Genomic DNA, 15,405 nt, shown 5'->3' with positions numbered 1-15,405 from the left:
AAATATAACACCACGTAAAAAGATCTAATTGTCTTTCTTCTTAATGCTTTTAAAACAAAAAATATAAATTATACTTTATCATTTTAAATTATATTCCTTATTACATTTTGCACCTTAACCTTTGAATTTTCATCCAAATTAATAGTAAACTTAACGACAGGATGTAAAATGTAACAAGAGTCATAGTTTAGGGTGTAAAATGTAACATGTGATATAGTTTAGGGTGGTAAAGTGTAAATTTTTTTATTTTTTTATATTATTTCTATTTAGATATTTTGTATGCGAAGATATTGAATGTAATAAACTGTAATTGGGCTAAATGATTTCATGTACCTATCCTCATTTAATTTAGGAGATACTATTTGACCAATTTATTATTTTATTTTGAGTTATATTTAGTAAAATTTTGCAAACAATAATTATGAATTAATATTGTACATGTAATATCTAATAGTAATTTTTAAAATTATATACGAAATAACAAGATAATGAGAAACTTGATGTAACCAATATCATGAAAATTACAAGAAAAAAGTATTTTAGTGCTTCCAAATTTCCTTGTCGAACTATGTTCTATATGTTTAATAACTCAAATTAATATCAATAGCACTACTACAATTCATCGTTCTCATGCGTAAGCACATGTTACATAGTAGTATATATATAGATATTGATTATACTCATTCAATTATTAGGAATTTGAGTTGATTATTCTATTAATTAATGTAAAATCCTTCATTTCAATAATTCTATAAATTCCTTATAAAGTATTTTGTTAACATCAAACAAAAATCCAATGATCCAATCACTGTGACAGAAACTAAGTAGAAGATTACCTGTTAGTGTATTATAGCTCCACCAATGAAAGTATCATAGCCAAAACCCCACGTCCTTGTCATTATTTTCCTCTATAGCTTCATCATAATCTTAATTCCTTTATATAACACCCTCTCAAGCTAGTGCGAGCCAAGAGAAAGATTAATTTATTTTTTGATAGGTGAAGAGAAAGATTTAAAAGCAGGATAAAAATTGTAAAAGAAATATCAATGAAAAAAGTTGAGGAGGCTCATTGTTGAAAACTATGTTGCACACAGCAAAGTGATTTAAAACAAAAGAGGNTTTGATTTTCACTCGATCGGCCATTCATCTAATATTTGATATATACAGAGTCCAGACAATTCAAACCAATGGCCCGTAGGCCTGTTAGTGCATTCGCTGGATTACTGGGTTTGGCCCATTATTACATGTATTCCATTCCTTGTAACGTGCAGCTCCGACAGTGCGTGGTTCAAAGTGGTGGGCAAGTGAGTACAAACTCATTTTGCCAACTCAAATTTACCGCTTTAATTAAATCTAAATCTATTTTATTGTTAGTCGAGTTAAATAGATATCAACCTAATTAAACGCAATAATTATTTAAGTTTAACTAAAAACTCGTTAAACTCCATTTAACCCAAAAACAGAATACCCAAATTCAACACAGTTCACACCCAAAAAAAAAAAAAAAAAAAAGAAGAAGCCCAGCCCTCAGAGTCTCAGACGTTTCAGGGTTTCAAGAGGGTTTTCATTTTCCCTCACTTTCTCGCCCTCCAATCACGTTTTAGTCGGAATCCTAACGGCTTCAAAGCTTCGGACACATCAAAACTCTTCAAAGCTTCAGCAGATTTCTGAGTTGTTCGCCGGAATATTCACGTTATATCTTTTCGGTCACTCCAACACTCATCGGTAAGCTTCGAATCTCGGATTTGGTTCCTCTCTTTAGTTGCTCAAAAGTCTTCTTTTGCTTTCCTTCGTTTTCTCCGTTACCAAACAGTTTACATCTTCTAATTTTATCTTTTTGGTAAGCATCGGTAATGCTTTGTTGAGTATGTTTGTGAGGTTTGGTGATCTGGGTAATGCTTGGTATGTGTTTGGGAAGATGGAGGAGAGGGATGTGTTTTCTTGGAATGTGTTGGTGGGTGGGTATGCAAAAGCAGGGTTTTTACTTTTTTGACGAGGCATTGGATTTGTATCATAGGATGTTGTGGGTTGGTATTAAGCCTAATGTGTATACTTTTCCTTGTGTTTTGAGGACTTGTGGTGTTGTACCGGACTTGGTTAGGGGAATGGAGGTTCATGTGCATGTGTTAAGATTTGGGTTTGAGTCATATGTGGATGTGGTGAATGCATTGATTACCATGTATGTGAAATGTGGTGATGTTCAAAGTGCACGGTTAGTGCTTGATAGAATGCCAAGTAGATATAGGATATCATGGAATTCAATGATTTCAGGGTATTTTGAGAATGGAGAGTGTTTGGAAGGATTAAGATTGTTTTTCTCTATGCGTGAACTTTCTGTTAATCCAGACTTGATGACCATGACTAGTGTGATCTCTGCTTATCGACATGGAAGCTTTTTGAGGACTCATTACATGTTGTTTTTATTTCAAAGATACTCAATTGTGTACTTTATATCAAAAGTCTTCTTGTGTTAAAGAGTTTGATAAGATATATATATTGCTCTTTGCAAATTTAATTGACAGGTGGTTTGTCTTTAAAGTTTAACTGACATGTTGTTTGGCATTTTCTGTTTAACCTATAATTATTTATTTGTAAGATTAAGAACTTGTAAGTTGTAACACAGCACAAGCAACCATGTTTAACCTATAATTATTTATGCCATGTTATTTGAGTGGTCAGGTTTTTGTTGCTTCTTAAGTGCTACATTGTTGGTGGTGTTAAATTTTAATTGGATCAGCAGCTGGTGCAATCTCCAGTACTGCAACTTTCCCACTTGAGGTGGCTCGCTGGAGCTATCAATAGAAGACAGTGTCAAACCATGCTTCATGCTCTTGTGAGCATATTTCAAAACGAAGGGCTTCCAGGTCTGAATAGAGGGTTGGGACCAAGTTGTGTGAAATTGGCCCCTGCTGCTGGGATATCTTTCATGTGCTATGAGGCATGCAAGAGGATACTGGTTCAGAAAGAAGAAGATGATTAACCTTAGAAGAGGCAGACTTTATTTTTACCTTTTTGAATAAACAATAGATGATTTGAGTTCTAACAGTTTCTAGGTAGGGAAAACTAAGGTTTATTGTCGGCGAAATTGGCTCACAGGTCACATATTACATTCATTTTGCATTTCTTTTTATTACAAGAATGTGGCTCAAGAATCTCCATTTAAGATAATTTGAGTGAATTTTTTTACATTATAAGTGTTTTTAGAATTGCCAATTTGTTTCAGATCAGATGTTTAGCCTATTTACTTCAATGTAAGACCAATTACACAATTTTTAAAATTTGGATACTTTTGGATTTTAAAGAAGTTGTTGGAGTTGATTTTTTGTGGGGGTGCTTTCCAAAATTGGGTTTGAAGCATCTTTTAAGAGTGTTGTGTCAGAAAACACATGAAAGATAGAGTTGACAGAGACAGAAAGTATCATGTACAAAATAATTCAATGAAACTAGGATTTATTGTTTGATCCTTTACCTTTAACAATATTAAAGAGATTATGATCATGAATTTGGGTGCCGTAGAATGACCCTTAGATTTTTTTTTTTTTTTGAGAAGTAGAATGACCCTTAGATGATACTATATATTATGGTCAGGATTTTCGATATAAACAATCGAACCAGATCGCCCATTCACCTCTCTCTTTAGTGGGTCGCCTTTTCACCTTTCTCTTTATTTTGTGTCCGGATGTAGCGTAAAGCATGAGATTTACGCAATTATGCTCTCCAATAAAAGAGCTCCACAAAAGCATTTTTCCTAAAACGTCACAGATCTAAAGATCCTAAATTTCTCTTTTTCCTTTCACATCTTCCACTTCCCCCACCCCTCTTCTACCCTCTTAAAGTTGGCATATAGGAAAAACAACAAACGGTTATGAAGAAAAATGAGTAATTATATTTCATAGCAAACGTCAATATCACTTGAATCATCCATCATTACAATAAATCAGATCCACATCAACAAATCTTATAAAAATAAACCACCAAAACAGAGTCTTTTGGCCTAATATTGCCAAAATTAAAACATATTTGAGTTATAGGTACTGTTTGAAGTTATTTGTGGAAATGAAGAGAGAGATTGAATTTCGGCAACAGTGTTGCCGAAATTCAACAAAAAGTAGGAGAGAGAATGAGAAAAAGGAGAAAAGAGAAAAGCCTAATGTCAAGAACAGTAAATCTTGAATTTCGGCAACAGTGTTGCCGAAATTCGCCGAAATTCATCTGTCCAAATTTCCTACGCTGCCTGGATGTGTGAAAAGTGCAATAATGAGTGGGTGCCAAAAAAAAAAAATGGTAATTGTGGCAATGGTATTGCCGAAAATGGGAGGGGAAAAAAAAGTGAATGCGGAAGAATTAAAGAAAAATATATAAAGTGTTATGTAAACAATATTTTTACAATATTTTCACAACAAATCACAGGTAACTAGTTATTATTAATTCAAATTTAAATTTAATATTGAGATTACTATTTTAATTCAACAATAACAATAAGTAATAACCTGACACTTAGAATTTATTGTAAAAATATTGTAAAAATTGTGTGCACTTTATTTCTAAAAAAACAAAAAAGAAATTTCAATTATGGCAATGGTATTGCCAAAATACCATTGCAACATTTTTGAAAAAAAAAAAAATCTCAATTGTGACAATGGTATTGCCGAAATATATTGCCGAAATTGTGGGAATTTTTTTTTTTCAAAAATGTGGCAATGGTATTTCGGCAATACCATTGCCACAATTGGGTTTTTTTTTTTTTTTTTTTCAAAAATGTGGCAATGGTATTTCGGCAATACCATTGCCACAATTGGGGTTTTTTTTTTTTTTTTTTTTTTTTTTTTTTTTTTTTTTTTTTTTTTTTTTTTTCTTTCAAAAATGTGGCAATGGTATTTCGGCAATACCATTGCCACAATTGAAATTTGTTTTTTTTTTTTTGTTTTTTTGTTTTTTTTGTTTTTTAGAATGAAGTGCACACAATTTTTACAACAATTCTAAGTGTCAGGTTATTACTTATTGTTATTGTTGGATTAAAATAGTAATCTCAATGTTAAATTTAAATTTGAATTAATAATAACCAGTTACCTGTGATTTGTTGTGAAAATTATAAAAATATTATGTACGTAACACTTCATATATTTTTCTTTAATTCTTCCGCATTCACTTTTTTTCCCCTACCATTTTCGACAATATCATTGCCACAATTACTTTTTTTTTTTGGGCACCCACTCATTATTGCACTTCTCACACATCTGGGCAGCGTAGAAAATTTGGGCAGATGAATTTCGGCAACACTGTTGCCGAAATTCAAGATTTACTGTTCCTGACATTAAGTTTTCTCTTTCCTCATTTTTCTCATTCTCTCTCCTACTTTTTGTTGAATTTCGGCAACACTGTTGCCGAAATTCAATCTCTCTCCTCATTTCTATAAATAACTTCAAATAGTACCTATAACGCAAATATGTTTTAATTTTAGCAATATTTAGTCAAAAAACTCACCAAAACAATCTTAAAAAGTTATTCTTTGTATGTTTTTCTACACTTCGTCAAACGGTGGCTCTACCTTTTTGCTACACTAGTGGTATCTCTAGCAGTTAGAAGTTGAAGGATTTGGTTCTCGGTTGTGTGTGGAAGCTGGGCTTTTGGATTTATGTGAAATTGGGTTTTAGGAAGAGAAATTGGGTTATAGGAAGAAGAATTGTGTGTGACAGATTTATTTCATTGTTTAGTGAAATGCTGATGTGGCTTTTTATTATTAGAGGGCATAAAGTGTGAGATTTGCGCCAAGACTAGATAGAATGCTCTCTCTCTCTCTCTCTCTCTCTCTCTCTCTCTCTCTCTCTCTCTCTCTCTATATATATATATATGTATGTATGTATGTATTTTAATATTTCAATTTTTGTAAGGTATTGTTGTTTATGACTATAAAATTGCATCTAGAAACAGTTATACGACTTTTTTTAAGCCAATAAATCAATGAAAATAAACTCTCTTAAATTTTTTTAAAATATTTTCCGGATAACAACAACTTATATATTTTTCTATTTATTTTCTTTTTGCACCAATTAGTTTTCTTTTCCTAGTTAACTATCGTTATATATATATNGAGTGGGGTTTGTTTGGGTTTTAGTGGGAAGAGCACAATGTTTTGTGTCCCTTGTGAGTGACACAAAACAAGACAAGATTGTTCTCATTTGCTTTGTGAGAAATCTAGGGTGTAAATAAATCAAGTCATTCATAAACAACTTAATTATATAAAAAATTCATTTATTTTTGTTTGTTTATAAACAAGTCAAGTTTGAGCCGGAACAAGAACAAGATTGTGACCAATAGGGCTCCATAAAATATTGTTCATTAATAGATTTGTGATGAACAATAGTGTTTGATAAAATACAAGCCAAGCTTAGGTTAATTGATAAGCTTAGTAATAAGCTTGGTATGAGCTTGAAAAATAAACTTTATTTTACTAAGCCTTTAATTAATTGGAAGTTTAGACCTATAGTCCTCCAAACTAAATGAGCTTGATAACGTACTTGTTTTGGATATCGAGTTCAAGAGCTTGATATTGAGCTTGAGTTTAAACTTGAGATCAACTTGACTAATGAATCAAGCCAAGCTCAAGCTTTTGAACCTTTTGATGAGCTCAAGCTCAAAAAAGCTTGGTTTATGTTCAAGACAAACTTGAACATTTTTTATTTGTCATTAATTCAAACCTAAGCATTCAATACTTGACAAAAATCAGCTTGTCTTACGAATACTCAATAATGACATTTACTATTATTCTAAATATTTTTAATGATGTTTTTTTTTTTTAATACCTAATTAATTTTAATGACCTTTTTTTTTTTTTTACAAGATAGAATTCTACTTTAACCTAATCTAAGTGTATATGTGTGTGAAGCTCCCTCATGGAGACTTGAACCTCAGCCCTTGCCCTCCACATCTCACAAGCATTTATACTTGTGGAATGACCATCGCACCAAGGATGTGTAGTGGTAATTTTAATGACTTAATATTAAGTATAGGCATTTGATACTGCAATTTTTTTGAGTAAATGCACAGTTTTTATTATTATATATAAACAGAGTAAATGCATGGTTTATTAAAATAAGAAAAAACTCCAACTTTAATAGTTTGGTTCTACATGCAGGAACAACATGTGTATTTATTTAAAAAAAAAAAAATTTGTGGGCACACGAATTGTATTTATTTTTATTTTTTATTGATAAGTTATACATATTACATGCAGTATACTTGTGATGATTATATTTATATACAAAGAATTTTATACACGGATTAAAGAGAAGAACCAATATCACTCAAATCGTCATAATACAAAAACCTATTTTTATGTCTTATTGCCCGATTACTACATGTCTATATTTGGGGTTTTTAATGCTTTATTAAAATTGGCTTAATAGTCCTCAAACGTATTAAACTACAAAAAATACAATATCATTTGTTTTTTTTTTTTGAGAAATTAAAATACAATATCATTAAAGGTACCCACAACTATCACAATGTACAACAACTACATAAACAAATGTATCATTTGTTATTTAAAATGTGCATTCCTATGATAAATAAATATTTGATATTCTTAAGTGCACCTTTAAAGGCGCCTGTTAACAAGTATGTAGAATAATTCAACTTTTAAATAGTTGTAATTAGTGAATAATTAAATCTAGATATGTTAACATTCATTTGTTTGTTTGTTCGTTTGTTTGGTTTTTATTTGTTTATTATTTTTTTTAGAAGAATTTTAACATTTGGTTAAAAGAATTTTGTACATTGCATTGGTTAGTGACTAGTTTTGTGACTAGTTTCTCTAATTACAAGGAAAACAAAAGCTTGAACCACTATAGGCCCTTGATTTCCTGAATCTTGATTGTTCACCTTGTACTTTGTCCAGGAGCATATATTGCAGAAATAGTTAGAACTTGTGGCATAACTTGAGAGTCTTCCTTATTCTACTTTATGTGACCACTAATGAATGCTTACCATTTGTGATACCACTACATCGTATGTGGAACCCACCAACGAATGCTTACCATCAAACAATTTATTATAGCATACTCATTATATAATTTTTTTTAATAAAAAAATAAACATTATTATTCCAACAAACATAATTAAAAGCTTTTTAAAAAGTAACTTAAAATATATAACATTAAACACTTCACAGTTCACATAAAAATTTATATATTTGATAATGTCAAATTTGTGCTTTATTTTTGTCCTCAATATTAGTTTGTCTATAGGTAATACATGTTATTTTTGAGGCAATTGAGTTTTTTTGTCCACAGATAATTCATATTATTTTTTGGGCAATTGGATTTCTTTGCACCAAATTTGTGCTTTAATTTATTTTGTTATTATCCAATGGTAATTGTAATTATTCTTGACAACTGAGCAAAGGGATAGAATAAAACATATACTTTTGAATTTTATGAGCCAATTTATAATTTTTTTTTGGAGGTAGGGAGCCAAGATTGCATATTTTGGGGCAAATTGAAAATTTTCTTTGTATATGCGCATACTAAGAATTTTTTACCTCCAGCTCAGCTCCAGCCACCTTCTCCGCTTTACCCCTTTAATTTTGCCAACTTTTCGTGTATTCATCTATGTCTTTTACTCTAATTAGATAGATGTATATCTGTCACTCTCTGGCTTCCCTCTTTCCCATATTTTAAAATTTTGGAATGGCTTTGCCCATGCTTGTCGTACGCCGTTTCCAATTCCATTAATTAAAGTTTCATCTTTAATTAAAGCTGTCGGCTCTCTTGTTTGATATGGATTGCTTTTTTCTTTGTCAATTTCTCTCGAGTCTCGAATACCAAGGCTGGATTCATTAAATTAGGCACGTTGTTTCTGAGCCGTTGTTTCTGGCCAAACCCGGAATCAGGAGCAATGCTACACACACACAAAAAAAAAAAAAAAAAAAAATATATAAATATATATATATATATATATATATGTTTTCTTAACCCCTCACAGTCATACCCAACCTTTTCTCTCCCAAAAAAAATATATGTATCTATCTCTCAATGTTTCCTTCTCTTCTCTCTCACTCGGGTCGGTGGTTTTGGGGTGGTCTGTGATGGTGGGGTTGATCTGGGTTTGTGTCGGTTTGTGGTGTGGGTTGATCTAGGTTGTGTGGTGGTCATTGATGTGGTTTGGTATTGTGGGTGTGGGGTTTTGATTTGTGTGGAAGTGAGTTGCGGCGGGTCTGGATCGTGGTGGGTTGTGGTGGCATGGGGGTTTTGGTTGTGGAGGTGCAGTGATGGCATGGGCCGTAGTTGTAAAACTTTTGGAGCACTCCTGTAGTTTTACATCCTCTTCAACTGTTCTCTTCATTCCAGATGTTGCCTACTTCCTCTGGGTTTGGGTTGGTTTTTTGAAATGAGTTTGATTTTGGGTGGGTTCTGATGGTGTTGCCGTGGTGGTGGGGGTGGATTGTTGCTGTGATGGTGTCTAGTGGTTGCGAGATCGGCGTGGGTCTGGTGGTTGCTGATTCGGCGTGATTCTGGTTGTGAGATCGGCGCTGGGTTTTGGTGGCTGTGTCAGGTGGTTCTCTTTATACTATAATCTTTAAAGCATTTTTGTTATGGGATTTGTTAAAGATTGGTTTTTTTAAGCTTTGAAAGTTGTATTTGATTAGATTTGTTTAGAATTTATTATTTGGTGGTTCTGCTTTGATTTTTACTTTATTGGATTGCTTGAGTTGGCTGGGATTTATGTGGATAGATAATGGTAGTCAGTTTGTGTTCTGAACTGTACTGAGAAAATTGAATTGGTATTCATTTTTGTGTCTTGCATGTTTAGATGGGGTAGTTTGGTAGTGGATGCCAATTATGTCTTGAATTGGTGGAGTAATGTTTGTCACTTGCATTACATTTTTTGTTAATGCTTGAAATCACTCTGTTGATTTACTGACTATTGTTGATAATGATGGGTATTGCTGGAGAGTTTCTTGTTTTTTGTTGGTCAACTCCTGCTTCATACATGCCTGTTACCTTCCGCAACTTAGTAACGTACGGTCGCTGCAAATCCACTAGTTATATAATGTTGATAACAATTAGTGCTCTGTATCTGTTTTATCATATCCACTGGGATACAGATACAGATGTTGAATAGTTTCTTTGTGTGTTTATCTCAAGGTGTTGAAGTCAAGGCAGGGCAGCCTCTTAAAGTATCACCTGGAGAGGAGAAGCTCATTCATCTTTCACAGGTAAAAATTATTGTGTTTGTACTGTTGTTTTGTGGGGTGGGGTTAATTGATACTGTATACGCATGAATATCTTAGGTGAATCACTTTGCATTTTGTTATATGCATGAATATCTTCTGTTTATGGTTGTGGTAATTTGCCTTGGCTCAAATGTTGGTGGGTGTCATTAATTATTATCTTATGCATACATGGTGTATTTGTATTTTTGTGTGTAGCTTATGTAAGTAATCACCGACTTTTTACTGTTTATTAAAAGAAAGGAAGAAATGATAGCCTGAAATCACGGAATTAATGGGTGATTAAATTAAACTAAACTAGAAATTTGTCTAGTCTAGCATTGATCAAGAAAAGAAAAAAAAAGAACAGAAAAGAAAAGGACGCTCTTGTCTAGCATAACCCATTTTCCACGTACGTCCACTCATTTGTGGTTGTGTTTTGTATGGTGCACCACTTTCTGTTTGTCCTCTTTCAAAGAAAGGGACTCCACACTTTCTTTCGATTAAGAACGTAACTAACAAGATATATTGTCAAAATTGTCGAGCACGAAATATCATGATATGATATGGCCTAATTTATTGGAAGATAATGTCACTGTCGTAGTTAGAAGAAAATGCTTTTAAAATTAGTAAAGGTTGTCATTGTTTATAAGACACATGGGTGATGGGTGTGCGCTTTCATTTTTTCTAATCAGAAAAAGTGTAGAGCAAAGAACGAACAATGGGTTTGTGATTGGGATTGAATGAGTGTGGAAAATCCAATTTTTTTTCCGTTGAATTCTTTCACTTTATAGCTTCAGCCCAGCCCATAGAGCTAACAACATGGTAGTTGGCCCTCAGAAGCCCAGTCAAATATATTTTTTTTAATAATAAATCCGACTCCAACCTAATCTAAATTTTATCTGAAATTCTCTCTATACATTTAAACCTCGGCCTTTGACCCCATCTTACAAGAACTTATCTTATATTTGTGAAGACTATTTGAAGAGATGAATTACATATTATATTTTGTAGAGGTTTTTATTTTAGTTATGAGTATAATTTAGAAGCTGATTGCCACACTTTTTCAGAATTCTCTTACGATAGGGAATTATAAATATTTGCATCCTGTGTGTGGTTAGGGTGCTACTGTAGTCACGCTCAAGTAGAGAAGCCACACCGGTTGTCCTCTAGCCTTTTTTATTTTACCCCAAAAAAAAAGAAAATGTTTGCATGATAACATGTCGTACAGCTTCAAAAAGGCTTGTACTATTTGGTGCCACTTTATTTAATTATCTATTATCTCTTGAAACCACTCATGTTTTGGCTTGACCTTCCAAGCCACTCATCCCATCTCTCTCTCTCTCTCTCTCTCTAAATTATTTTGAGATGTCATTTGATTGTAATATAAGTTGCATGATATAACAAAAATTAGATTTAATATACAGTTTCACAGTGAATATTCAGCTAAAAAGAAAAACACACAAAAAGACTTGAAATTCTTTATACGGCAGATTTTGCACTAGTGTTTTTTTTTTTTTGTGCTAAATGATTTTGCACTAGTTAATAGAACACATGATGTCAATCACACTGCGAATACAAAACAACGTTGACCCAGAAGCAGAATCAAATATCGAGGTTTGATGGCACTTGGAGTTCTAGCACATGTTTTTAAGTAGCACATCAAATTGACCACCAAGAAGTTGAATCTTTGCTTTGAAAATTTGTTTGAAATGCAAGTGGCTTTTAACAACCCCATGTTCCTTCACGGTGTTCCGCACCCTTCTTGCCCGTCTTGGGCCTTGACAGCTGGATTAATAGATTTGAAAGACATGTTATAAATTCTAAATTCCAAAATTTCATTCACCACATTATCAACTCATAGGGTTTTAAAAATGTTTCATAGGTATGATGTAGAATAGTTTAACTAAAAGTTGAAACACTACTTCTTTTGGAGCACATCGACGAGCTACCATTTATTAATACCCCTTTACACATAGCTGCATCTTATGGGAACATCCAATTTGCCCTAGAGTTGATGAGTTTAAAGCCTTCATTTGCTCGGAAACTAGATCCAAATGGTTTAGTCCCATTCACCTTGCTCTACAAAATGGACATTTTGAGTTGGTGCGTCGGCTTCAACAACTTGATGGGGACCTTGTTCGTGTCAAAAGAAGGGAGTGGCTAACTACTTTGCATTACGTAGTAGAAAGTGGTGAACACCTTGATCTATTGGAAGAATTTTTATTGGTCTGTCCTGATTCTATTACAGATGTGACGGTGCGATAGGAGACGGCTTTGCATATTGACCTTAAAAATGACAAGCTCGAGGCATTTGAATTCTTAGTGAAATGGCTTGGAGTAATTGTTTATAAAAATGCTAAATTGCATCAAAGAACAGTCTTGAACTAGAAGGATGATGAAGGCAATACTGTGTTGCACATTGCAGTATCAAAAAATCAAATTCAGGCAAGCCTTTCATTGCTTGAGTTTGATTTTTTGATACTGCAATGTGCAACACAGTATTGCCTTCATCATCCTTCTAGTTCAATACTGATCTTTGATGCAATTTAGCACTTTTATAAACAATTACTCCAAGCCATGTCACTAAGAATTCAAATGCCTCGAGCTTGTCATTTTTAAGGGCGATATGCAAAGTCGTCTCGTATCGCACCGTCACATCCGTAATTGAATCTGGGCTGACCAATAAAATTCTTCTAATAGATCAAGGTGCTCACCACTTTCTACTACGTAATGGAAAGGAGTTAGCCGCTCCCTTCCTTTGACACGAAGAAGGTCCCCATCAAGTTGAAGCTGACGCACCAACTCAATATGCCCATTTTGTAGAGGAAGGTGAATGGGACTAAACCCGTTTGGATCTAGTTTCCGAGCAAATGAAGGCTTTAAACTCATCAACTCTAGGGCAAATTAGATGTTCCAATAAGATGCAGCTATGTGTAAAGGAGTATTAATAAAGAGAAAACGTTCTATTCGGAGTTGGCAGAAAAGGGGCTATTTACGCCACCAATCAAGAGCTGCTACATCAGATACACATTGAGGCCTCCGTACACTCTATCACACAGGATTGTAGCTCAAACAAAACCAAAAACTTTCTGTTCAGAAGAAGCCTTACCTGGAGAAAACAGAGTCCGGTGCCTATGCCTCCTCTCCTTTGAGTCTGACCAACGGAGCTCCTCCCTGCCTCTTTTAGCACCAAATTTGTGCTGGAACCTGGAAAATGTGCCGGAGCCATCGTGAACGTGGTGTCGCAACCTCAAGGTTTGTTTTTTCGTGATTTGTTCTTTTACCCAATCTGGATTTCGAAATATTTTTGGTTTTGGGTTAGGTTTTTTGGACGTTAATGATTTGCATTGGTATGGGTTTTGCTGTATTTTGGTACCTTGGTGCATTTTGATTGGATTCCAAAGTGGTCAAGTTCAACCCTAAGCAAATTTGATTTGTCTATTATGAGAATCTTGTTACTATTTCAAGTTCTTACGTGAATAAATTATATATTATGAATAAACAAATTGATGAATTTCTAAATCTGGAGATGTATTCCTGTTCTTTAGTTCACTACTTGAAATCAGTCTAATTCACATAATATGATTTTTTTTTTTATAAATTATTATTTGTCATTTTATTAAGTCTGTTATACACCATTTAGTGATTGTAGTTTCCCACCTATCACTTTTGAAAGCAGAGTTAGAGGGACTCCTATGGCTCATGGCTGTCATGATGTTGTTTGAGTTGTGTCAGAAGCAAGGGAAGCAGGTTGACATTAAGTATTGGAAGAATGGGGAAAAGAATGTTGCAACTGTATATGTCGATGGTAAGTTTATCGCCTCAAGTTCTTCTGTGAAGAAGGAAACTGCAAAGCTTAATGCAGCAAAGCAAGCTTTGCTCAAGTTATTGGAATCTATGCCCAGTAATGTTGGGAGGTTAGATTTTTCTTTTGGACTCAATAAGTCATTTGAGATTGATGGAGCAAAGCAGAAGTTACATGAGCTTTGTGGCAAGAAAAAATGGCCTAAGCCTATTTACGGGTACGAGCTTCTTTATTATGAGCAGTGAAGCAAAAGAGTGTGTGTGTGTGTGTGTTCTGAATTATTTGATGATGAGCCTGATAGTTTTGTGAGTTGAACCACGATCAAGCCTCCTGTATTCTCTCTCCCCCTCCCTCCCTCGTCTCTCTTCCATAGGCCATAGTTTATGATTTAGAATTTCATAAGGATGGCATGGAATGTTTTGAAGAGCTTGATTACTGGGTTCACAATGACTGGAACCAGGAATACTGATCTCTATGGTATGTCAAATGAACATAAACTAGTAGGCTTTGTAATCTGTTCTATTGGCTTGTGGGCACTCACACGTTCATTGCAGTATTTAATCTTGCAATGAAATGCTTTTTTAATCTCCTCCATGAGTGTACTGTTAAACCACCACCAAAGTTGGATATAAAATTTTCATGCTTTTCTTCTTCTCAAGTATTCACTGTTTTTTCAAATTCTCACTTTCATATCTATATTGTAAGATATTGAATCTGAATGTACTTTTGCCTTATCTGCAGCCTTGAGAAACACGAGGGTCCACCACACGACAAGAAATATGTATATAGAGGTAGATGGAAAGTCAAGAGTAAAGGAAGCACAAAATTCTGCAGCTTCCTGGATTACAAGAATCTAATTATCTATGATGCTGCTCCTTTTTTAGAAGAATATCAGTGAAGAACAGTTAAGAATGGTTAGGTTTAGTGTAGAAGAATATCAGTGAAGAATAGTAAGAATGACTTGGTTTATGGAATTGCAAGTAGAGACCCATGTGATATAGGGGTTAAATGAATTATGCTCACTTGATTGCTTGATTATGATTAGTTTATGCCACTAGATTTTTAACTAAAATGTACCTATTTAACAGTTTAACAATTAACATTAACACTTAACAGTTTAAGTGAAAGTTCCATCTGTATCAACTATCAACCACTCTCATTGTTGTATGCAACCCAGTTGATTGCTTGCTTGCTCTGTCTTTTATTGCTAAAGCTGCTTATATTCTTTATGTATCACCCACTCTCATTGTTCCCTATACTGATTAAGGAAGGTACTTTATATGCATCATATGAGCTTTGTATGCTTAAAACACAGTCATATTGAAAAGGTTAATAATTCTTTTGCACAGCTGCACACAGTTTTGCATCTTTAGCTAGAGCTGATAGC

General features: G+C 33.7%; 1 protein-coding gene and 1 long non-coding RNA gene across 6 annotated transcripts; both read left to right on the top strand.

Moving 5' to 3' along the window:
• The first annotated feature begins 1,138 nt into the window (after nucleotides 1-1,138).
• Nucleotides 1,139-3,188, top strand: LOC112039912 (uncharacterized). Its single transcript, XR_002886043.2, has 2 exons — nucleotides 1,139-1,725; nucleotides 2,680-3,188. It is a non-coding gene; the product is annotated as an uncharacterized LOC112039912 (long non-coding RNA).
• A 5,281-nt stretch (nucleotides 3,189-8,469) lies between these two features.
• Nucleotides 8,470-15,168, top strand: LOC112035748 (ribonuclease 3-like protein 2). 5 transcript variants are annotated; one of them, XR_010627767.1, is made up of 5 exons: nucleotides 8,475-9,552; nucleotides 10,146-10,216; nucleotides 12,096-13,468; nucleotides 13,893-14,495; nucleotides 14,760-15,168. XR_010627767.1 is itself a non-coding variant. In XM_065770437.1 (5 exons), exons 4-5 carry the CDS (start codon nucleotides 13,916-13,918, stop codon nucleotides 14,914-14,916), a joined length of 477 nt encoding a protein of 158 aa, XP_065626509.1. In that variant the 5' UTR covers nucleotides 8,499-9,552; nucleotides 10,146-10,216; nucleotides 12,096-13,468; nucleotides 13,893-13,915; the 3' UTR covers nucleotides 14,917-15,168. The 5 variants fall into 5 exon arrangements, 2 of the variants coding, with proteins under 2 accessions (XP_065626510.1, XP_065626509.1); XM_065770437.1 differs by having other exon boundaries at nucleotides 8,499-9,552; nucleotides 13,893-14,235; XR_010627768.1 differs by lacking the exon at nucleotides 13,893-14,495 and having other exon boundaries at nucleotides 8,470-9,552.
• Nucleotides 15,169-15,405: the final 237 nt, after the last annotated feature.

The sequence above is a fragment of the Quercus suber genome, unplaced genomic scaffold, assembly GCF_002906115.3.
Source record: "Quercus suber isolate HL8 unplaced genomic scaffold, Cork oak 2.0 scaffold_31, whole genome shotgun sequence".
Taxonomy (NCBI): domain Eukaryota; kingdom Viridiplantae; phylum Streptophyta; class Magnoliopsida; order Fagales; family Fagaceae; genus Quercus; species Quercus suber.
The sequence above is the reverse complement of the archived record's forward strand: the minus strand, read 5'-3'. Positions and strand labels throughout refer to the sequence as shown.

Excerpts from the sequence above, each read along its gene's own strand:
- LOC112035748 (XM_065770438.1), top strand. The coding sequence starts at position 13,916 with ATGGCTGTCATGATGTTGTTTGAGTTGTGTCAGAAGCAAGGGAAGCAG. Across the intron at positions 14,236-14,759 it reads TGGCCTAAGCCTATTTACGG|CCTTGAGAAACACGAGGGTC; the intron begins GTACGAGCTTCT and ends CCTTATCTGCAG.